The sequence below is a fragment of the Manihot esculenta genome, chromosome 5 (genome assembly GCF_001659605.2).
Source record: "Manihot esculenta cultivar AM560-2 chromosome 5, M.esculenta_v8, whole genome shotgun sequence".
Lineage (NCBI taxonomy): Eukaryota > Viridiplantae > Streptophyta > Magnoliopsida > Malpighiales > Euphorbiaceae > Manihot > Manihot esculenta.
In genome coordinates, this window is record NC_035165.2 from 22,383,051 (window position 1) to 22,407,551 (window position 24,501).

The 24,501-nt window shown below is 28.3% G+C and overlaps 1 protein-coding gene and 1 long non-coding RNA gene across 2 annotated transcripts; one reads left to right on the plus strand and one right to left on the minus strand.

Moving 5' to 3' along the window:
• Positions 1 to 1,013: 1,013 nt before the first annotated feature.
• Positions 1,014 to 4,201, plus strand: LOC110615547. Its single transcript, XM_021757454.2, has 6 exons — positions 1,014 to 1,130; positions 1,288 to 1,356; positions 1,460 to 1,579; positions 1,661 to 1,868; positions 2,998 to 3,184; positions 3,819 to 4,201. The coding sequence occupies exons 2-6, from the start codon at positions 1,313 to 1,315 to the stop codon at positions 3,965 to 3,967; spliced, it is 708 nt and encodes a 235-aa protein (XP_021613146.1). The 5' UTR covers positions 1,014 to 1,130; positions 1,288 to 1,312; the 3' UTR covers positions 3,968 to 4,201.
• Positions 4,202 to 15,873: 11,672 nt separating this feature from the next.
• Positions 15,874 to 23,823, minus strand: LOC122721201. The gene is made up of 4 exons (XR_002487994.2): positions 23,593 to 23,823; positions 22,778 to 23,295; positions 20,615 to 20,801; positions 15,874 to 16,250 (listed from the first exon to the last, which is right to left on the minus strand). It is a non-coding gene; the product is annotated as an uncharacterized LOC122721201 (long non-coding RNA).
• Between the last annotated feature and the right edge of the window lie 678 nt (positions 23,824 to 24,501).

The window sequence follows — 24,501 nt, forward strand, 5'->3', positions numbered from 1 at the left end:
CAGTATAATTATTATGTGATAGCTCTACATTTATATCACTTTATCTATTAATTCCAATCTATTTTAGGAGAATGATATTTTTGCTAATTCTCACTCTTAACTGCGTAGATCTTGTTCAGTTGCTGTTTAGTATCCTCTCCTATGAGGTGTATCAAGTTTAACAATGATATGATTTGGCTGAATCAGTTTTCTTCTGTTATTAAAGATAATATTGGCAGTATTGTACATGGTACTGTTACGTAAGTATGATGTTCCTCCGTCGTGGCAGGGAAGGCATATATTATTATGACAGCAGTTAAAATAATATACGCTGTGAGACTGATTTTACAATTGTATATAATATTCTTTGCAGTTTATCGATTAACATATCGTGAAAAATTAGACTTTAGTTATAGTTATACTTAATATTTACTATTGTATTTTTTTTTTTCAATAAATTTTCCATCAGATAAATACTGTTGCAGTTATAACAGCTAAACTTTGTTTGAAAAATTTATTATCCTCATATTAGCAATAGTATTAATTGATAGACTTGCATTTTTTATTTTTTTTTTAATTGAGAATTGTATTTTTTGTTATAATAAAGTTTTATTTATATGATATTAACGCGATCAGTGTTAGTAATAATTTCATTAATTTTTATTGATATAAATAATAGCTCTATAATTAGAATAATTTTAAAAAAATTTTATTTTAACTGATAAAAATAAATATAAGGTGTAATTATAATAAAATTAAAAAAAATATATTTTTTTTCATCCGCTCTAAAAAAACTAAAGCAAACGGAAAGTTGTACTTTTAAGGAAATATATTTGATCTTTTAACAAATAAATTATTTTTTTTTGTTTTGATGATTTTATTAACTCTATTAAATTTTAAATATATAAATTTATTAATATTATTTTTAACATTGCAGTAAATAATAAAATTAATTTATTTAAAAAATATTTTCATAAAGATATTTGTTTTTTCATGAGTTTTTATTTTTTATTTTTTAATTTTAATTTTAATAATTCAAGCCGTAAAAGAACATATCACAGAAAAAGCACCCGAATAGCTCCTCCATCTCAGGCTCCGAGACCTCAAGGGCTTAAAGCCAAATCCAAAACCCTTTGCTTCATATGTTCCTGGTAAGTTCTTCGTCTGTGTCTCTTACCTATGCTCTATAAGTATAAGAAAATGCATCAGATTTTTAGCGTAGTCTGCATTAAAGCGCATGAATTAGGCCGTTTTGATATAAATCCCAAATCTACGCGTGCCCTAATTCCTCCTTTTCGTGTTTTGTAGGTGCTGTGGCGTTTTTAATCTGAAGATGACTGAAGGCGGAGGCAGCAGCGTAAGCAGAAGGCAAAGAAGGTCAGTTTGTTAGTTTTGGCGTTCTTCCATTTGTTTATGCATTTCGGTTTAATTAAATTTAGCTAATATATTTCTGCCCTTTTGCTTTTCTATCTACTTGAAGGTTGAAAAGAGACTCTGAAGATCAGTGCCAAAACTTGAAACAGAAATGTCTGAAGATGGATAATCCTGCAGATGATGCTCAGAAGAATGGTACTGATACTAATAATGGTCTTCTTCCAGGGTATGGTTAAGTCTACTTGTTCAAGTTGATTTTTCTGATGGATGAAGTTATTTTTTATTTTGCCTTTTCAAAATGTTATAGTACTTCTGGGGAAGAAAAATGCATCATGATAGAAGGGTATAAATATTTCTTTGGGGAGAAGGGATTGCTTTTACGAGCTGAACCAATGGATAAAGCTGATCTAGAGAAGCTGGAGAACACTGAAGAAAAGCGTGCACTGGAGAAAAAGATGGCCCGGGAGTGGAAGAGGATTGCGAAGGCTGCAATAGCTTATCACAATCATCAAGAGGTTAGTTTTCTTTTATTTTCTTGTCGTGACCTGTGCTTACTTTGTGGTTGATATGTATTGATAATGGGCAATGATATATCAAGACCATTATGTGTATTCTTTTATGGTCGATTTGTTGCATTAGGGTATGTTTCCTGGGAGTGGGTCAAAGTTTTTTACAGTAAGAAAATGACATTAGTATCTTTGATTTAAACTTTCTTTCATGACCCACTGACCTAATAGAAACAAATTAACCATAAGAAGATCATTTATCATTTCCTACTATTCAAATAATTAAAGCATCATCAGTTAGATTGAAAGGAATTTTTTTTCTCCTACTTTTTTGACCATTATGTTAATGATCTCTTCAATTTTCATATATGTAGCGCTTGAAAGAAATTACAGCGACTAGGAAATATGTTAGCTATGTTAGCTGTTCCTTTATAATCATTTAGCCAACACTACCACATGAAACAATGAAAAAGAATGTCAGTGTAAAACTCATACTTCACCATAAAAAGACAAATATATTAAATCACATGTGACCGGAAGATCCACACACCTAGGGGTGTGTGACCTCTGTCCTGCTGCAGAAATCCAGTTTTCTTCAGTTCAAAAATTTCTAAATCAGTCATATTTCACTTACATATTTGGACCCAGATACTGCATCAGATTAGTTTCTTAATGTTTTCTATTTTATTCTGCAAAATTTTCATACAAGCTAGAAACACTCTGAATCTATTACATAAAACTATTTCTTGTGAATGATAAAACTAAAAACATTCAACCTATTTATAATTGATTAAATTAAATTATAACCATACGCCAAATTTAGCTACTAGGTTACAACTATATGAATAATTATAACCATTCACTTGATAATAATTAAAATACCACTAAATGATTTTTAAGACACTACACAGTATCAACATATACTAACACTTGCTAAACTGATATAATATTACTCGGTTCGAATTTTGGTTAGTGATGTTTGTCCCTTCTCTTTACTTTGATTTTGTATATTTATATAGATTTGTTGGCCTTCTTCTTGCTTCTTGCTTCTTGCTTCTTACTTCCGTTCTCCCAGATTTACAAATTTTTTATTCTTCAGGATCTTTAACTCTATTTCCCTCCCCTTTCATTTTCTCAGCGTGTGAATTTTAAGCTTGTGAAGGTTGTAGAATGCAAAACAATTTCTGATCATGGCATATGGTATCACCTCAACTTTGAGGCCAAACCCAGAGATTTCGAATGCTCTCCAAAACTCTTTTTTGCTGAATTATATGGAAATGCTTTACGTGTCACCTGTTGTTGTATGCTGAAATCTAAAGGCTCTGGTATGTACTCATGTGTTTTCTGTTTGCATTTGAAAAGATAGGCGAGTTACAAAATTTATTTTCTTTGCTCCTTGGTGTCTTCTTTGCTCCCTGTTGTCTTCTTTGCGTGTTGTATTCCCTTATGCTTAACTGCACGCAATTAATTGGCACAATGACGTATTGATCTCCCAAGGAGTACCGTCTCAATATCAATTTTCTATATTTTTCAGGTTCTTAAGTATTTTGTATGCATGATTCTTTCTCTTGTTTGATAAGTCTGTCAGACATGGCTCTATACATTCACAAGGTTGGTTTATGTGACACCTGTTGTTTTATCCTGAAATCTATGAGTTTTAGTATGTGATTTATTTTATGCTCCTATTTGCATTTATAAAGGAGGGGTAGGTTAAAGAATTTTGGCTTCATATGACTATTGCTTGGTTGGGGGCTTTGAGTTGTAGGGCATGGCTGTGGTTTCCTAAGATATTAGAAATTCACTTTCAACTACGCTAAGATGCTTCCACCTTTTCTATTTTTCCCTCTCTCCTTGTCAAGCGAAGAAGTTTTAAGTTTGACTTTGATACATTGTTAGCGATGTCTTATGATTATTATTTTATTAGCTAATTGTTTTTTGTTGCTCTTTGGATTTATTTAGATGCTAGCACCATGCAGGGTTGTTTATATTGTGGTTCTCTCATTTGTCATCCTGCTAGTGGATTTCGTGCTGGCAGTGAATTTGCCCTCAGATTTAACAAGTATGGGGGAATTCCTGTTAATTGTGGACAAGTATTTCCTCAAAGTTGATGGTTTGTCTCGTGTGGTCGACTTTGTGTAGTGGTATGAGCAACATAGTAGCTGGTAATTATTTTACCTCCCTATTTGTAGGCTTTTTGCGTGTCAAACCATGTTTACACTTTAGTGTGTAGTTTATGTTTGGTAATCATTTTGGGATCTACATTGGACAAACCACTTCGGATATGCTGTCAATTTAGATGCAGATGATAATATGATAATGCTAGAATTTCTGTTGTGTTTAAACTTCCAGTTTACAAAGAAGTACTTAAATGGATGTATGTTTTTCTAATAAATTGCATTTTTTGTGTTTGACCTCATCAAATTGATACTTAGCTTTAGTCACATTTCTATAATTGTGTAATTTGTTGTTGGTAATTTTCTTAAAAGTTTTATAATTAAATATTTAAATTCTGCTTTGTTCTTTATCTCTCTTTCTCTGATTTTTTTTTTAATTTGAGTTTTTAGATTAGCTTAAATAGATTCTACCTGAATACTTGATGAAACATGAAATATATGCTACGGTAGATGAATTGGAGAAATATAATAATTTGGTACTTTCCGAGTGTTGTGAGGAAAATATTCAGATGAGCGATAATATGTGATTTTTTCAATAGATTCTCTTAACAGTTCAAAATAATTAAAATAAGAGTTAGTCTCAACTGACTCGATAAGAAAGTAATTCTGGACTTTCTGCACTAGAGGGCATTAGTAACTAAAAGTACTTCGAAAAAAAAAAAAGTTAAATCTTTTGTTGTTGAATAATTACAGTTAACCAAACTAATGGTCTTGTTGGAATTGCGGCGAACTTATTGTTGGTAGTTTGGAAGTCTCATTTTCCTACTGGTCTCGTGGTTCCCTTTTGCCCGAACGCTTTCCTTCATGTTGCGCAGAGTGTGGATTCCCCTCTCCCATCTTCGGATGGTTCTTTTTCTTTTGATTTTCTTTGACAGCCGATGGTGGATGATGGAGAACAGTGAGAGTGTTTTAAATCTGTTGTTTCTCTTGTTTTTTCCATGTCCCTGTTCTATTTTTGCATGCATGGGTTAAGGGCTTTAGCGGCTAATCTTTCTATAGTATACCCTTGTTTACGCGAGAGAGGAGGGGCTCTTTGAACTTCCTTTCCTCTGCTTCAAAGCCATCTGTATGCTTTTCTCAACATATGCTCCAAGGATTCAGAGGATAAGTGACAAATAGAACACATAGGAGACTGGCTACCACCAGGATGAACCAAATTAAGCATAGCCTGTAGGGAATTATGCAAGCATCTCTAAAGAAAGAATTTGAGTTTAAGCATGACTTGTAGGACCAAACACTTTTTTAAACGGCTGCATTAGCACCAGTAGAACTAGTGCGAGCACTCAGACCTCTGTCTTGAGAGAATGCCGTGAAAAAACGATAGCTCGAACGAACAGTATGCGGTCCATTCTTCACATTGTGCCAAATCAAGGAATCAATAATCCCAATAGGAACTACAGGAACAGGTGATATAATTGTAGCCAAGGAATAGGGAAATTGAGAGAGCAGACAGTGATCCCAATCCAAAGCCGAATAATTAATCAAATCCGCCATCATAGTAATATTGGACGGACATATACTCTGCGGGGACTAGAAAATGTGTTTAGGTGAAAAATTTACGGATCAGATGAAATATAGTGTCGGTTTCCTTACTGCTATTTTAGCAATTTCTAAAATTTTAAATATATATATATATACATATATATATATTATTAATATGATTTATTTTATAAAAAATAATTTAAATAAATTTTTATAAAATTATACATAATTTCAATTTCTTTTAAAATAAAATTTTTTATATTAAATATAATTAAATTTTCTTATTAAAATTATAAGAAAGATATCAATTAAATTAAATTCGAAATCCTAGATTCTTAATGAAGGTTTATTCTTAATTTTGAAATAATTTATTGCAGTAACTAAGAAGTTTTAAATTGATTTCAAAAGTAAAAAGTTTTGCATAAGTCGAGAGTTTATGAAGTTTGAATTAAAAATAGTAATTAAACATTATTTACTCAATTTTATTATTTTATTTGTAATGCATAAATTTAATTTTTTTCATTCTAAAAATATTCATTTAAAAGAAATTGAATCATGTATAATTTATAAGAACTAATCTAATTTAAAAAAAAAAAAACGATTGTTTTATAAAGAGCCAGTAAAATTTTTTAACAATAATTCTTCTTAAAGAGAAAAAGGAAAGAGAATGATTTATTATGATGGTTTTCCATCTTAATAAAGAATGAGAATAAGTACTGTCCCCTCTGTAATTTTTATCATTAGTTTGCGGTTTGTTTTGACGCAAAATAGGAAAATATTTTCTACAGAATACTAAGAAAATTTAGTCTCCTGATCAAAAGATAAGCAATTTTTTTTTTAAAAAGAAAATTTAAAAATTATTTTACACTTTTAAGTATTTTATTAAAGATATCTTTTTATATAAATTAAGATATCTTTTTATATAAATTTATTAATATATTTTATTTTTTAAAATTAAAATTAAATAATAATAAAAAATTATATTGTTAGAAAATAATTTTCATAAAATTTATTTTTTAAATATAAATTATTTTTTCAAATAAACACAACCTTAATTTTAAAATAAAATATGCTATTTTATTTTAAATTTTTAAAATTAAAAGATAGTGGTGTTCGATAACGGAAAAAACAATCTGTGACTCTATTGAATGTTAACTTGTCACGAATTGACATTACATCCATGATAACTGTTTCTTTCGCCAAAAAAAAAAGTTATTCAAACAAGTAAAAGTCTTCAAAATTCATGGGTAAAACCCAATGATGGAGGAAGAAACTTTACATTTATTTTAAACCAGTTATATTAACCGTATATTGGGGCGCATATTTTTATATTTTAAAATTTAATATAAAGTTTTTTTAGTGATGAAAATTTTTTAATTATATATATAATTTTAAATTTATTTATTTTAAAAAAACTATCTTATAAAGCAATATGGTTTAAATCTTTTACGTTTGTCCTCTAAATACTTAAAAAATTCAAAAATTGAACTTTAATTATTACCGTCAAGAAAACTTAGAATAAATTATCAGTATAATATAAAATGAATAGATTAGTATCAATATGAAATTTGAGGTAAATTTAATCTCACACATATACATACATTGTATATTTGTATTTTAATTTTAAAAATTAATTTATTTGAAAGTTTTATAAACACTATTTAGAGAATTTATTATATATTTAAATTAATATGCCCATTTTTTCAAACACTATTATATGTATATGTGTGTATAGTATGTAATTTTTTACAATAACATTACTTGAAAATGAGTTCAAAATTTTCAGATTAAGAAGAAACAGTCCCAATTGAATGTTATATTTTGATGCTTTTTAAGAATAAACAAATTTAAAATTTTAGATTTTAAGAGCTATACTTGAAATAATGTTGGTTAATAAATAGGATAAATAAAAGATATAAATAAGATAAATTTACAAAGAATAATAATAAACAAAATGCACTCACAGGTTTAGTATAGTGGTAAGTGCATCTAAGTAAATTTAAGAGATCTTAGGTTTTACTCCCCAATTTTCAGTTTCCATTTTTTTTTTTAAAAAAAAAAACACAAGCCAAATAAAGCAAATTCTATCTATTAATATGTTTCTTTGGTTAGGACACAAGACATCATTACTAAGCCAATTAAATTTCATATTACATATAGATCTAACTCCACAAAAGTCTTAGAAAATAGATAGAAACTTTTCATGTATCTATATATATATGTTAGGATGCTAAATTCTGGTATAACAATGTATTCTGAAGTAGAAAATGCTAGTATTATCGGTGGCCAAAATCATTTCCCCAATTATTTACCTACTCACAAATCAATTGATTATCCACCCAGGATATGCCGATAATGGCTATGCAATGGCCCTTTTTTAATTTTGTGCCCTCGTGAACTTGATCACTTCCTTTTCCCCAGTAGATTCCTCCTTTTCCATTTTCATTATAATCGGTACGCAATCCAAAAGCTCCACGATTAGGGCAACTTTTAAATATATCTTTGATTATTTTATTAATTGAGCATGTACTTTCTAATAAATCTTTTGAAAAAATTAAGTTATATGCAACAAATTTAACCACGGATCCTGCCATATCCATATAATAAAAATTGGAGGGAACGTGAATCCTTTTAATTTCATCATTGAAAGGGTAGTTTTTGTATTGCAACACCTATATCACCTAACTAGAGATTAAATCCGGAAGGATCTGCTGATACTTTTAGATTATCCAAAATATGCTGGGTAGATAACCATATAGAATAACAATCATTTGATTTTGCTAATTTTAGATGACATCTGACCTCCAAAACTGTGACCCTTGCATAAATTACACACAAATCTACACAAAGAAAGAAATCAAATTAGTTAATTATTTCAGAAAAATATTACGTCTAAATAAAAATAATTACATTAAAATTGAACTCTAAATTAAAAGAGACTTCCTCATAGGAGCATGCAAAGAAAAAAAGATAAAGAGTATAGGAGTATAACAAGCAAAAACTTATAGGCTTAGAAACGCACTCACAGGTTTAGTCTGGTGGTAAGTGCATCTGAGCAAATCTGAAAGATCTCAGATTTTACTCTCTCAATTCTCAGTTTCCATTTTTAAAAAAAAAAACAAAACAAAACATGCAAGCCAAATAAAGCAAATTCTATCTATTAATATGTTTCTTTGGTTATGCTACAAGACATCATTACTAAGCCAAATATAATAAAGTCTTTCGTAAGGCTTGAATTTCATACTATATATAGATCTAGCTCCATAAAAGTTTTAGAAAATAAATAGAAACTTTTCATGTATCTATATATATGTGTGAAAGAGATAATAAAAATAAAAAATTCTCAATCTAATTCAACTCTATAACTGTGGGATACTAAGTTCTGGTATAACAATGTATTCTAAAGCAGGAAATGCTACCTCATAGTATTCTCGGTGGCCAAAATCCTTTCCCCAATTATTTACATACTCACAAATCAATTGATCATCCATCCAGAATATGTCGGTAATAGCTAAGCAATGGCCCCTTTTCAATTTTGTGCCCTCATGAATTTGGTTACATTGTACGGAGTAAACACTTCTTTTAGTATCATCATTGAAAGGATAGGGTTCTTGCATTGTAACACCTATATCAGTTAGCTGAGAGATTAAATCCAGCATTATCTAACCATAGACTGATACCTCTAGATTATCCAAAATGATCATTTGATTTGACTAATTTTAGACGATATCTCGTCTCAAAAACTGTGACCATTGTATAAATTATGCACAAATCTACACAAAGAAAGAAATCAAATTGATTAATTATTTGAGAAAAATATTATGTCTAAATAAAAAAATTACATTAAAATTGAGCTCTAAATTAAAAGAGACTTTCTCATAGGAGCATGCAAAGAAAAAAAGTTAAAGAGTATAATAATATAACAAGCAAAAATTTACAACAGTATATGAAACAAAAAACGAAAAGTTAACAAATGGAGTTATGTATTTGACAAAAACAAAGTTATGTAAAACTAAAAAAACTTGTGACAGTATATGAAACAAAAATCAATAAGTTAACAAATGAAGTTATGTATTTGACAAAAAAAAAGCAATGTAAAACTAAAAGGCACTAACAAAATAAAGAAAGAAAAAGTTAACAAATCATTATTTTCAAATTAAAAATGTAGCTTGAAAATAAATTAAAAGCTACTGATTAAGAGAAATGAAAGAATTAACTTACTATTTTTCTGATCAGCAACATGTGGAACTACATTCACCTTTTTATTTCCTTTGGGTAGTTGAACGACGTTTAAATGAAAACTTTGGAGTCCAACCAATGGTTATAAGCATTGAGAGTACCAGAATGAGATGTTTTCTTCAAAATCCTAAGAAAAAGAGAGGAGAGGGCAAATGAGCCAAAAAAAAAATCATAAGAGAAATTATTGTTCTACTAAGTATTGTAACAACACATTATATATATATATAATTAACAATTTGAAAGGGAAACCTTTTCGGCCACTAAAATTCATATTTTGAATTTTTTTAAAATAATAATAATAATAATAATAATTAACATTAAAATAATTAGTAAATATGATGCTACTAAAAAAATCATCCATCAACATATAAAAATAAAATTCTAAATCATTATCAAATATTAGTAGAGAGAGGCTAATGAAATAAGATAGTAATTGGCTAACAAAATCTTTTTTTTTTCTTGCAAAATTTTTTTCTTGAAATGAGTTTGCATTGACTACCAAAACTAATAATCTGTGCATAAAGAAATGTTTTTAAGCATTTTCTCATGCACTTCTAACAAGCAAACACAAGGACTATGCACTGTAGTGTAAAATGTTTTTACTTTTTGTTTCTTTTTTAAATATATATTTTTAAAATCTTTGTTATTATTATCAGGTTTTTTTTACCGATTTAGGAATGATAGATTTTTAATTTGTAATTTGGGGATGGGAAAAGTATTTGTAGATTTATAATTGGGATGACAGATGACAACCGAAAAGTGTGTTAGGCGCATATTAAGTAGGCGTCAACTCTGCCGCCTATCAAACAGTCGCTAGGTCTAAATCTTGACATATGTAAGATAATTAATTTTTTCTTTTTAAGAATGGCCTACGCCATTTCAAGCGGCGCTATTTTTAATTATTTTTAAAAATGACTTGGCGCCACTTTATTTTTTTATTAATTATTTAAATTAGTATTTATATATATATATATTTAATAACAGCTAAATAAATTTATAATTAGTATTATTTAATTATAATATTATTATAAAAATATATTAAAATTAATCAAATATATTATAAAAAATTTATTATAATACAAAAATATAATATAAATATAATTAATAAATTAATATAATATAAAAATAATATATTAATTAATTAATATAATTATAATATTTTAAAAATTAAAAAAAATCATGGCTCGGCGCCATTCCATTTTAAACAAAAAAAATAATGACATGGCACTGCTTAGAATGGCGCAACCATTTTTAAAAATAAAAAAAATAAATAATGGCGGGTGCCTCTTAAAGTAGTGCCATATTGATATTTTTTGACCGTCAAGTAACGGTCAAATCCAAATTCATAAATATTTTATTTTTAATCATAAATTGATAATTTTTTTATTTTCAATAAAAGCTTATTATTATCATCATATTAATAAAAAATGCATAAATAGCTAGAATCATCATGTTTATAAGGAACACAGAAGTAATTAAAACTGAATGCGAAAAATAAGGAAAAACATCTAGTAATGTATTTAACTAAAAAATAGATTATGCTCTTGCGGAAGGTTTTATAATGTGTGTCTTTCGGCATTGAAAAAATCGTTTGGAATCGTTGGAGTCTGGCTTCTAAGTCACAGTGGCCTCGGTTTTCCCTCATTTTCTAGCTGCTACTGCTGTGTTCTCGTTCGTTGCTGCTGGAACATCGATGTAGCATGCCTCCGCTGGTTCACCTACACTCATCGGCAATGAATGGAGTTTCACCCGAAAGCCCCTCTCTCACCCTCTCTTTGATTTCTACAAACAAAGAGCATCACTCTCTCTCTTTGATTTCTACAAACAAAAAGCTCTTGTTCAGAGTTTTTCTCTAGTAGTATATGTAGAACAACGTCATTTTTAAAGGGTTTTTTTTATCAAATTAGGGGTGAGAGATTTTTTATTTATGAATTTAGAATTGGGAAAGAATTATTTATGAATTTGGGGTTAGTCTGCAAGTAACCGCCGAAAAGATATCAAATGAATAAGTATCATACTGAATTGATGTTACCATTCTTTAAAAAAATAAATAATTTGGCAGCCTAACCATAATTTATAAATAATTTTATTATTTTAAATGGTATCAGACCATTATTTATTTATTTATTTATGATATAATTCTGATGTCAAACCATTATTTTTTTATTTTTTTATTTTTAAGAATGGTCGGGTGCAGTGGCTTAGGCCATGGTTTTTTTATTTTTTTAATTATTAAAATATTATAATTATATTAATATATTATTTTTATATTATATTAATTTAATAATTATATTTATATTATATTTTTTATTATAATATATTTTATTAATTTTAATATATTTTTATAATAATATTATAATTAAATAATACTAATTATAAATTTATTTATCTATTATTAAATATATATAAAAAATACTGAATTAAATAATTAATAAAAAAGTAATTAATTAATTAATTAATATAAATATTTAAAATTATAAAAATTAAATTTATTTTTATTGAACTGATATTGTACAGTACGCATAATAATATTACAATATTAATTTTATAACATTGAAATTATACAGAATCAATAATATTTTTAATTTAAATATTAATAATAAAATATATTAATATTTAAAATCTGTAATCAGATTAATTTATTTATTCATTTCTCTTTGATACATTATAAATAGTTCAATATTTTTATATAATATTTGATAGCAAGATAATATAATAATTTTAAATATTTAATACGTATTATTTATAATTTATTAAATAAAAAATAAATTAATTAAGTAATTAATTCAATAAAGTGATTTTATATACATTTAATAGCATAATAGTAGGATAATATTATAATTTTAAATATTTTTGTATGTAATTTTTTTACTATTAATTTTTATAATACTCTTATATATTAAAAATATTTTTATAAAATATAATAACTATTTATAACTGATTTTAGTAATTTATAAAATTATAAAATAATATTATTATTATGTGATTAAAAGACTACTGATATTATTTAATCACAGTATTAATTTATTAAAATAATTAAAAATTTTATCACCGAATAAATATATATTATATTACCGAATTATTTTTATATATCTAATTGGAGTATAATATTAATTTTATAATTATAAAATAATTTTTTATTTAAAAATTAATAATAAAATTTATTAAATATTAATATATTAAAATTATAAAAAATATTTATTATTATAAAAATATAACATAAATAATATTATTAAATTAATATAATATAAATATTTTATTATAATATATTAATAATTAAAAAAATAAAAATATAGCTCCACTTTAAGCAGCGAGAGCCATTATTTATTTTTTTATTTTATTATTTATTTGTAAGAGGTCAGAATATGATTTAATTTTTTAATTATTAAAATATTATAAGTATATTAATTAATTAATATATTATTTTTATATAATGTTAATTTAATATTTTTATTTATATTATATTTTTTTATTATAATAAATTTTTTATATTATATTTTAATAAATTAATATAATAATATTATAATTAAATAATACAAGTAATTTTATATATATTTAATTATATAATAATATATTTCATAACTCTCCAAAATATGAGAACCATTAATATTATTCTATGATTATATAGGACCGCATAATAGCAGTCTAATAAAAATAAATTTAATTTTTATTATTTTAAATATTTATATTAATTAATTTATTTATTAATTATTTAATTCAGTATTTATATATATATTTAATAATAAATAAATAAATTTATAATTAGTATTATTTAATTATAATATTATTATAAAAATATATTAAAATTAATAAAATATATTATAAAAAAATTATTATAATAAAGAATATAATATAAATATAAGTATTAAATTAATATAATATAAAATTAATATATTAATTAATTAATATAATTATAATATTTTAATAATAAAAAATAAAATAAAATAAAAAAATAATGGCAACAGGATACTTAAATAGCGTCAAACTTAAAAAAAAAAAACATGAACAATCACTTTAGAATGACGCCAAATTCTATAATGCTTGTTAATCATGCACTAGATATCCTTTTTAACTAATACGTGACAGTCAAATCTCAAATTTATAATAATTTTTTCCAAATTCCAAATTCACAGATAAAAATTGTAAAACGTTCATTTTTGAATGGGTTTCGCGTAAGAAACTCATTTCAGCTGTTGACACAATGGCCAATCCTGTAAAGGAGGAAAAAGAGAAAGTAAAAAAAGGACAAATCACATGTGGAGAGAGCAGCTTGAAGAAGAGGATAAAATTGTAAAGCTAAAAATCTCTTAATCCAATTGCAATGTAATTTTTATATAATTAAATTTATCGATTTCATTTATATCAATTAGTTTTAATTTATTTTAATAAAATCATTTAACTTTTTTTAAGAAAAAAAGAGAGATTAATATTCTATAACTAATTTTCATATTATCAAAATAAAAAATAATTATTTTTATTTTTATTTTTTTTAAATAAAAATCAGAGATTGAAAGAATAAAATTTGAAATATGTCAAATCTATTCAAAACCACTAAATATTAGGTGAAGCTTATGAATACTATTTTTTTCATCATCATTTTATTAAAAATTAACATTAATAAAATTATTTTATATTAAATAAAGTTTTGATTTAATAAATTAATTAATGATTTAGTTATTATTTTATTTTTTATATTTTATTATTATTTTAATTTTATTAAATTAGTTAATTCAAATTGAACATAAATAAAACTAATTTTAAGGTTTTATTTGCTATAAATAAAAAATTAAATATCCCCAAAGTAAAAATAAATTTTTTTTATTATATGTAATAAAAGGAGTTGAAGAATGCCTATATTTAAAATAACTTAATAATTAAGGTTGAAAATATGATTTTTTTTATTTAAATTAGCAATAAAATTTTAATATGTTAAAAAAATAATAATTTGAAATTAATATTAAAATAAATTAATTTATAACCATTAAATTATTTATACGATAAATAATTAATTTTAAAAAATCTAGTATTAGTTATGAAATTTAACGGTTTGCAATGAAATTGTTCGTTAATTTTATTTTATCAGAGATTTAATAATTTATTTTTAAAATTAATTAATTTTTATATTTATATTTTACTATTAAATAGTTAATTATCTTTATAAATCAATAATATAATTTTTAAAAAAAATTTCTAGAAAACAGATTAATTATTAACTCTTATTATAGCTAAGAATAATTTTTTAAAATTTAAATTAGTATCAAGTAATAATATTAAATAAAAATTATATTACATAATTTAATAATAAAAATTTATTAGAAATAAAATAATTTTATTAATAAATATTTATTTATTTATTAATTAATTATAAAAAAAATGTGAAATAAAAGAAGAATGGTGAATAAATAGCGAGATTGTGAACGTGTTATAGCAGTTACGACCGAGTAAGGGTAGTTGTGAGACAGGAAAAGAAGAAAAGAAATTTAATGGCCGGGGGAACCTATTTCAAATTTAACGGAAATTTTCTATTAAATTTATTTATATAATTTTTTAATTTTTAATTCAATTCAAATTAATTAATTCAACAAAAATTTATTAAATAAAAATTTAATATAATATCTAGTATTTTGATTAAATATTTAAAATTTGAGTGAATTGATTACAAGAATAACAACTCCCAAAATAACTAACAACTATTAAATCTCATTGTTCCTAGTTTTGCATTTGTTGGTAAATAAAACAGGCAGAATATGTTGAAATTTTATTAATTTACTAATTTTACATCATCATGTACCTTCTCTCGAACATGTATTTTAATTTAAACACTTTATATTTAGCAATGGCAAGGTTAAGTATTAATACATGGTTCAGAGCTTAGGTTTCTGATGTGTCGTTCCTTTGCCTTTTATAGGCTTGTATGGCAGCCCATTAGACTTTTGCTGGTAAAACAGCTAAAAGTTAAACAAATTCAACTTCATTCCTTTTTAATTTTAATTTTCAATCTAAATTCAAATTTAGAACTCACTTGCAACGGAGAAGAGCTTTATCAAAAAGGAGTGTGCTTGTTGAAGAGCGCATTATTCAGTTTACAGAAAAATGTTCATTTAAGTACTAGTTCATGAACTTCACGTTTAAATACTAAATATAAATTAATAAAATTCTAGCGTTATCATCCGTATATAGATAGACAGGACATTACAAAGTGATAGTTTTCAATGTAGATTCAGAGATGATTAACAAGCATTGCATAGTAAAGTTGAGATACAAAAACCATTATAAATGCTGCGGATGGGAGAAAGTTTAGCGATTAGCAGCTGCTATTGATGTGCTCATTCGATTACAGCTCAACTAGACCATTGAGGAAGTACCGGACCACGATCAACAGGAATTCCGCCATACTTGCCAACCCTCAAGCCACGTTCACCGCCAGCACGAAATCCACTATCAGGATGACGAACATAGGAACCGCAAAAATAACAACCCTTCAGGGCGCTGGCATCTAAAATAAAAATAAACAATTAATTAGCTAATAAAACAAGCATGAGACTTTGCTAATAATGTATCCGTCAAAGTTTAAACTTCTTTGCTTAACAGGGAATAAAGGAAAAACAAAAAGTGGAAGCATCTAATCACGACTGAAGCCTGCAAGTAAACTGTTTAAATTTCAAGACCCTTTCTAAAGCAAGACCCACAGCATCCCGAAAGAAAAAAAAAAAAAAAAAAGCCCCCAACTGAGTAATACTCCTGCACCAACAATGCCCAGATGCTAAGCTCTAACATTTTGTTTGGAATGAGGTTTTTTAAGGCAATAGAATGAAAACCTTAAACTGGTGTTCGGGAGGGAGTGAGGGTTATCACATACTCACAGTAAGATTTTCTTAAAAACTTCAATTTCAACGGGTTGAGAAGATTTAGAAAATCTTCAAATACCTTAAGAAACTTATTTTCTGCCCAAACAATAAAAATTTATTAAGATTTAAAAATCATGAAAAGTCTTACCTTATAAATCATGATCTTAGAAAAAATTTTACTCTTTTTCCTCCCAAACAGAGTGTAAATAGCTAAAAAATGGAAAAGATTGAATAACAACTTTTTAGAGTGGTGAGGACCACAATCACAAAAAGAAAAATAATTGTTACATGAAATCAAATGAATAGAATGAGGCACAGGGTAATAGGGATGGAGGCCCAAAACCAACGAGCTACAAAGTATATTCCAGAAGAGGGAAGTAAGTACAAGGTGGAAGAGGTACAATTGGAAACTTCTATGAAGGATGGAAAAAAGGACATCTGGCTGGAATTAGTACCAAAAGAACATTCCTCTCCAGCATTTAAGGAAAGGGATGGCAGGAGAAAGGCATCTTTTGAATCCTGAACCATTCTCAACAGTGAGAGAGCGCAGAATACAATTCCCCACAGGGAAAAAGCTCATGGGGGCTGATTACAATTCCCTGCAGGGAGAATGCTCATAGAGGCTGATTTCAGTCATCTTTGTTCTTTTGAGTTTATTGTTTTTCCTCTTCATCAGTGTTTCTACTGGTTTATTCAGAATAGAGATTGTAAACTTAATTCTGTAATTATTTTGCTGTCGTTAATACAATCCAATTCCACTCCAAGTTTCCTTTTCAAATTTCATTTTTACACTCTTTCCTCTATCAAATTGGTCCACATGCCCGATCAACAATGATGAAAACAAGAATGGAGACCAAGATGTAACAGGTGAGACGAGAATGACTGAATTGGAAGTAGTGGTGGCTGCCATTCATTTTGGCCAAGACCAAACTACATTGGAAAACTGTGTCAAAAGCGGCGAATAGACCTCTATTGTTGGAAGATACCCTGACAATGGCTAAGGTGGAAATGCCTAATTTTGATAGAACATGCCCCAATAGGCTGGGTTGCTAGATCAGAGCAATATTTTGAGATCCAAGGTATACCAAGAGAGATTAAGGTATCTCCAGCTTCGATTAGCTCCCTCCATCATATTGGTGAAGTTGGTTATGGCAACAAAATCCCCGACTGACTTGGACTCAGCCCCTAGAAGAACTAATGCAGCGTTACAATGATGAGATGTTCGAAAATCCATATATGCTTAGTTGCTCTGAAGCAGGTGGGGACGATGAGGAAGCACAAGAAAGAATTTCAAGAAAGAATGAAATGTGATTCAAGAACTCAAGAAATGAGAAAGAAGGAACAACGTCCTTTTCTAGAAATAGAAATGGAACCCTAGAAGTGAGATTAGATGAGAAGAGAAACAGAAATGTAAGAAAGAATGAGAGTATATAGAAGAACTAGAGAGAAACATAAGAAAAAAGAGAGAAACAGAGGAAAGATGAGGAAAGAGTAGAAGTTAGGGGAAATAGAGAAAGAAAGGGATGAGGAATAGAACAAGAAATAGAGAGAAAAGCAGAACTTAGATGAGAGAGATTAGAGGAAAAATGATTAGAATCTTGATGTTCCTTGGATTTCCAAGAAGTTCAAGAAAGAAAAGAAGAAATACGATTCCAAGAAAAGGAAGCAGAATAAGAGAACAGAAAAAAAAAACCTGGAATAGAACAGAAAAAAACCCTGGAATTTAGTGCCTATTGATCGTAGGCTCTAATACCACTTGTTGCATAGCAGAACTGTAATTCCCTTTGAAACAGAGAAATAGGGAGAGAAAGAAATAAAAGTAGATTGAGTTGAGAAAAAAAATAAGAAGGGGGAGAAGTAATAGAGAGAATTAGAGAAGAGGAGAGAGCACAAATAGGGAGAAAGAGTTTATCTTGATTACTAATGATCTTCGATATCTTTCTCTTTATAAGTTCCTATTTATACAATTTTGAGTCCCATAACTACTTTCTACTATTACAATGGAGTGAAGAGATTAATCTACTATTTCTTTATTCCTTGGTCATATCAGTTTCTTCTTCAGCTTTCAATTTTTCCCCAACCCCTCTACCTCTAAATTTCTTTCACTCAGATTTCTCGTCTCTCAACCATGCGCTGATTTTTTAATTTTTATCCCATGTCCTTTCTCCTCCTGTCAATAGGCAATCTTGATTTCTTCCCTTCCCCTCTCTTTCATTCGCTATTGCTCTCGATTGTGTAGCTGACTTGTTCAACCACAGAATAATAAATTCATCTTTGAACAGTGTTATCAAGGCGAGAGGCGACATTAAAGTGAGGCGAGAGGCGAGGTGTCGCCTTTTTAAAAAAAAAGACGATAAAGCCAAAATTTTGTTATATATTTTAAATATACATATATATACATACAAACACTTCAATGAACACCCATATTTAAAGGAAAAGTTACATGTTCAAATGAAATATAAATATTATTCGTAGCAATAGAAGAAGAGAGAAGTTTTTTTTTTTAAACAAAAAAGGAAAAGAAAAAGTGGATTTGCTACTGTGCCAGTCCAACGAAGAGAGAAGAGAGAATGAGAAAGAGAAGGAAAAAAGGAGGAGAAGAGAGAAAATATTAAAAAAAGAAGGCATGTTGCTATACAGGTACAGTAGGGAGAGAAGAGAGGAGAAAGAAGAAGAAGAAGAAGAAAGGAGGAGACACATACCTGGTTGATGTTATTTGGAGTAAGAAAGATTAAAAAATTTGCATTTTAGTTGCTACAAAAGTGTTATCTGCTGTTTGAAAGAGACTGAGAGAGACTAAAATTTCTCTTTTGTTGTTTAAAAGTGTTTTTTTTTTTTTAAAGAAAAAGGGTTGCTTCAGTGAGGCGCTGCCTCTGGCGCCTTTGTGGACTGAGGCGTCACCTTTGTGCAGGCGCCTCACCTCAGTCAGGCGAGGTGAGGGGGTGGCACCTCGCGTCGCCTCTCGCCTTTTTTCGCCTTTAATAACACTGTCTTTGAGGCATCTAAGTCTATCAATAATCATAGCAGGTCTCCTTCATGTTGTGTATGGGAGAGGCAAGGCAGGGTATGACATCTTTGAAATATGAACTCTTTATTTCTTGTCATTTGTTGGCTCCAGTGTTTCAAGTCTAAATCTGTATTGTTTGATGGAATTTGTTTTTGTTGTAAAGTGTCATCCTCGCTTAGCCTTTCTCTTGTAAAATTACTGTATTTGATTTGTGCAAATGTAAACTAGTTGTATTTGATTACCGTATTGGATATTTTGAATAGACAAGTTTGTCTTTGCTTTGGCTACTGCTGAATTTGGTTACTGTAATTCGATGGTTCAAACTGAACCAAATTTTTTCAGTTTGATTCTAACTCTTATTTGGTTCTGTTCTCTAATAAATTTGGTATATTTGGTTTGAGCGGTTTGGTTTGGCTTGATTTTAAACCGAACTGACCGAATGCTCACTTCTAGTTAAATGTATGGAACAAGAATCCATATAGTAGTCATAGGAAGCCAACAAGAGAAAATGAATATTGTAACCTACCTATCCATGTCAATGCATATAGGAGCATACAAATACCAGAGCAAAAAACATCAGGATAAAACAACAGCCAACGCATAAAACAACTTGTCAACATATACAATGTCTTACAGACAAAATAAGAGAAAGAATCATGCATATAAATAAGCTGAGGGGAAAAATTTTAAGAACTTGACTAATATAGAAATTTGATATTCATACATTACTGTTAAATTTGGGCCAGGCCTAACTCACTCCAAAAACTAGCTCAAGGGGGAGGAGTGCCTATAGCCCATATAAGGGGCACATTACCCCTTTCCACAACCGATGTGGGATTCAACAATTACTTCATGGGATCAATCAATACGTCATTGTGCAAATTAAGAATATGTGCAGTTAAACATCATCGACATGCAAATAAGACATCAGGAAGCAAAGAAGAGAATAAACTCTGTAATTTGCCTATCTTTTCAAATGCTAATAGAAAACACACAAGTACATACCAGAGCCCTTAGATTTCAGCATACAACAGCAAGTGATACGTAAAGCTTTTCCATATAATTCAGCAAAAAAGAGTTTTGGGGAGCATTTGAAATTTCTGGGTTTGGCCTCAAAATTGATATGATTCCATAAGCCCAAAACACAAAACGTTGAGCAATTCAGAACCTTCACAAGCTCAAAATCCACATCCTAAGAAAATGAGGAAAAGGGAAACAGAATTACAAATCCTCAAGAATGAAGAGTTATAGATTTGGAACAATTGAAGTAAGAAGTAATGAAAATCCCAAGAAATCTACATAACTATGTAAAAGATAAAACAAAGAGAAGATATTTTTCTTTGGCCTGGAAGATATTTTCCATTAACTAATATTTCTAAATGCCCTAAAATATATTTTTCTAGAAAATATTTTCCATGAAACAAACGGAGCCCTAGTAAACAAATTATAACCATTATTAAATGAATTGCTATAATTATTTTCCAATAAATCAAATTTGTAACCTTAATGTTGGTAATAATTATTTTCTAACAAATATAAGGTTGTAACCTAATTGCTAAATTAATATGCAGTTATACTTTTGCTTGTTCAAATATAAATAGGATTCTAGGTTTCTAGATTTATCATTCACAAAAGTAATGGTTTCATGTACTAGATCCAGTGGTTCTGGCTTTAACAGATTTTCTTGCAGTATTGTTCCTCCTCTCATATTCAACAAGTGGTATCAAAATCAGAGCATGCTGTCAGGAACGATATCACAGTTCTACTACTGTACAGCCTAGGACTGCAAAGCCTTTGAATATAGACTTTATTGGTATTGCTGCACAATGACCGACATATTCTGGTAAATCTAGCCAGTTCTTGTAGTTCAATTGAAAAATGAAATCACAAATTATAACACATGGAGTAATTCTACTAACCTGAAACTTTAGATAACTTAAACTACATGATGAAAACTAGAAAAGTAGGAAAACTAATTAACCTAGTTGTACTAATTAAAACCCAGTTGTGATAGAAAAGCATCTAGACTAACTCTGCAGCTGTATCTAGATAAAACAAGAAGTAAAAAAACATTCTTGGATTCAAGATGCATAATTAGAAATGTGTTGCGGAGTGTTTGGGACTCCATTAACATGCTGGTCAGGTAAGGAACACGCTTTGAGCCTGTTTCTGGGCTCTAGAACAGGCCTAAGTCATGTCCTTCTCTGCCTCTGCCTGCGAAACACGCCAGGGGCATGCTCCGGCCACACTAATCTTCCGCTGCTTCTTTCATTGCTCCTTTTCCCACTTTCCCAAGAACCCCTCACTAAAATGTGCCATGTCAGATTCAATTCTTCCAGTAATCTTACAAGTTCTTAGAGAATTCAAGTGGCCTGTTTATGCAGTGCCATCTAAAGTTGGAGCATGTTTATATAAATGTCTAAACGTACTTGATAATTGTTTACTAATAGTTTAAAAATCAAATAACCAAGATTAAAAATGGACACGCTTTATTTTTCTTATACTTATTCAATAGACTCCTTGCAAAGGTCAATAATCATTTCAGCTAAAGTGAAGTGCCATCAATCATTAAGACAAATGTTCCCTTAAACTTGACCTGTGTCTCCAATCAAACCAGTGAAAATATCGCGAAGTCTAATTCTATAAAACTTCTCACACAATATGATAAATTAAACTTTATGGTGGTGAAGATGAGTTTTTTACATTGTCCTTCTTATCCATTGCTTCCTGTGTTAGTGTTTGCTAAATGATGCTACCAACCATGGTAAATAAAACCCAGGTTTCAAAACAAAATGCAGATGAACAGCTAACATAGACAACACATTCCATACTCACTGTATCTTTTTTTCAATGCCCATATATACGAGGCACGAGAGGATAACTTAACATAATGGTCGGAAAAAATCCTTTTAATCTATCCTGTAGCGCCTTAATTTGTATGTCAAGTAGGAATAATAATTGGTTTTCTTTAAGGGTTCATCTGTAGCTAATTAGACTAGCAGATCAAGCAAGAAGGTTGCATCGAAAATTCTAATATCATTTTCTCATTCTAGAATTAATAGTCTCTCTTCATATAGATTGCAAATCATCTCCTATTATCATAACCTCTCAACCACAACGCAAGCATATGTGCAAGTGTCACAACTAGCAAATGAAAGAAAAACTAACCTCTTGATGATTGTAATGAGCTAATGCAGCCTTAGCATAACTCTGCTTCGCTATCAGTTCTCCTTTGCATGCTTTTCTTCAGGTGTCTCTAGCTTCTCTAGTTCAGCTTTATCCAATCGTTCAATTCTTAAAAGTAATGCATTCTCCCCAGTGAAAAATTTACACCCTTCCATTATGGTGCATTTTTCTTCCCCCGAATAGGGATTCTTATAAATAAGCGGAAATCGACCGTTACTAAAATCATAATTATTGACATTAACTGGAATATTCATCTTCAGATATTTCTGTTTCAAGCGTTCACACAGATCTTCAAGTTCTCTTTTCACCCTTCAATTAGATAGAGAAGCAAAAGAGTATATATATACTAGCAAAATTTAATTAAACCAAATCCAAAATGCATGGCCAAAGGATAATACCAAAACTAACAAGATTAACTGAGATATTGGACCTTTTTTGCTTTTTGCTTAGCATGTTGCCTCCGTTTTCTGTCATCTTTGGATTAAATACGCCACAGCAATCTAAACACCGAACAGGAGGAATTAGGGCATGCATATATTTGGAGATTTATATCAAAATGACCTAATTCGTGCGCTTTAACATAGATTACTCTAAAATCTAAATCGTGTTCTGATAATTTTAAAGTATTCTCAGTTCAAAAACGTGGCTTGTTTTATACTAACACTATCCTAGAGGCTTCGACACGCATAAAACTCCAATTAAAAGCTTTCCAGGACTAAAATCTAAGTGAACCGGTGGCCATAAGCACTTAAGCAGCATTAGCAAGAGACGGAGGAAGAAATATACAAAGAACTTACTGGAGTTCTGTGTTTGGCATTAGCGTCTCCGAGTCGGAGATGAAGGAGCTTTCGGGATTTCCCTTTTCCTCCCGGTGTTGTTATACCTTAGAGGATCTTGTTGGGCGCCGGTGCGATTTTGCGTTCCCAATGTTGTTAAATCTGTGTCGCAAGATTCTCGGAAAAGAAAAAATGGAATTTTCTTTTTTTAATTACAAAATTTTCAAGATTTTTCAAGTGGATCCACTGAAAAAAAATCCTATTATTTTACATCAAAATGATTCCTTTCGTTTAGTATTGTTAAATATTACTAAAAAATTATGATTTTTTAATATATAATAAAATTTATGCATTAGCCCCTTTATTTTTAAATTTTGTATTTGATTAATAAATAACTTTTGATTTAAATTCTATACTTTAATTAAAATTAATATATATTTTTATAAATTATATCCTAAATGTTATAGTTGTTAATGAATTTTTATATTTATATCTGTATATTAAAATTTTAATATATTATATATGAAAAATAATAACAGAAAAATTAAACAAAAAGCATATTACTTCCTCTTTCTTTAATTAAATAAAAATAAATCACTGAAAAGGAGAAATCAGACCAAAAAAATGATTTTTTGGTTTGAATATGGATACATATTATGTCAAGCTTTTTTATTAAAATTTTATTTTTATTTTTATTTTTATCTTTTAAGTATAAGATAAAAGTTAATAAATAAATGAGGATATTAATTTATAAAAATTAAGCATTTATTTGCAAGTGAATATAATATTTTGGAATTGATATAAGGACAAATTATAATGTGAGGAAATTTTTTTAAACTAAATTTATAATATATTTTCATTCAACTTTAAAGATTAAAATATTATTTATCAAAAATTTTAGATGCTACGTTAATATTTGTTAACAAAATT

Bases quoted from the DNA above. Each gene is read 5' to 3' on its own strand.
- LOC110615547 (XM_021757454.2), top strand. From the start codon at position 1,313: ATGACTGAAGGCGGAGGCAGCAGCGTAAGCAGAAGGCAAAGAAG. The intron at 1,580-1,660 runs GTATGGTTAAGT...AAAATGTTATAG, and splicing joins AATAATGGTCTTCTTCCAGG to TACTTCTGGGGAAGAAAAAT. The intron at 1,869-2,997 runs GTTAGTTTTCTT...TCATTTTCTCAG, and splicing joins CTTATCACAATCATCAAGAG to CGTGTGAATTTTAAGCTTGT.